At 81.4% G+C, this 764-nt stretch overlaps 1 protein-coding gene across 2 annotated transcripts in view; it reads right to left on the reverse strand.

Annotated features, from left to right (window-relative positions):
- Nucleotides 1–764, reverse strand: part of TRAPPC10 (trafficking protein particle complex 10) — a 99,648-nt gene that overhangs the window by 89,075 nt on the left and 9,809 nt on the right. The window contains exon 1 of one of the 2 annotated variants that reach the window (XM_035030062.1): nt 105–228. The exons of the other annotated variant lie outside the window; for it this stretch is intronic. Within the exon in view, the coding sequence (XP_034885953.1) occupies nt 105–171 (67 nt within the window). The 5' untranslated portion in view covers nt 172–228. Of the gene's footprint in view, nt 1–104; nt 229–764 lie in introns of those variants that run through there. 2 annotated transcript variants of the gene reach the window in all.

Consider the following 764-nt stretch of genomic DNA (forward strand, 5'->3'; position numbering starts at 1 on the left):
GAAGGGCCCGCCGCCGCCGCCCCGGCCACAGCTCCGTCCCAGGGAGCGGCCGGGCCGCGCCGCCCGCAACGGCCGCCGCCCCCTCCCGCGCGCACGGCACTCACAGGTGACGATGGGCTTGTTCTCCATGGTGTAGATCACCGGCGGCAGCGGCTCCTCGGGGGCGTCCATGGGCGTCCGCCGTCACCGGCCCGGCCCCCCGCGCCCCATGGGCGGCCCCGAGGCCGCGCCGGGCCAGCCCGAGCCTGAGCGGCGCCGCGACAGGAGGCCCGCCGGCCGCGCGAGGCAGCTCCGGAGCCGGCCGCCCGCCGCCCGCCGCCCGCCGGCCGCGCCACTTCCGGCCCGGCGCCGCCGCGCTACCGCTTCCGGGGCGCGCGGCTTAAAGGGGAGGCGTCCGGCCGCGCGCCGGCGCTGTCCTCCGACCGAAAGACGGCGGGCGACGGGAGCGGGACGGCGGCCCGCGAGCCCCGCTGGGCTCCGCGTGCGCGTCGGCGGCGCAAAGGCTGCGGCCCGGAAGCCGCGCCACCGCCCCGCGGACAGCAGCGGCCCCTCGGCGTGGGGCGCAGCGACGCGCGGCTCCTCCCCAGGGAGGTCTCCACCGCCCCCAGCGCCCCGCGACCCGGGGCGCGGCCGCTGCCCACCATGCGGATCCCCGGGACGCGGGGTCCGGGCTGCAGTCCCTGGCGGCACGTGGACGCGGGCGCGACTCCGGGGCCACGACAGCACGTGGACACGGGGATGCCCGAGGGTCACCGACAGCACGT

Source organism: Mirounga leonina, unplaced genomic scaffold (genome assembly GCF_011800145.1).
Source record: "Mirounga leonina isolate KUSES-001 unplaced genomic scaffold, KU_Mleo_1.0 Mir_353, whole genome shotgun sequence".
In the NCBI taxonomy this organism is placed as follows: domain Eukaryota; kingdom Metazoa; phylum Chordata; class Mammalia; order Carnivora; family Phocidae; genus Mirounga; species Mirounga leonina.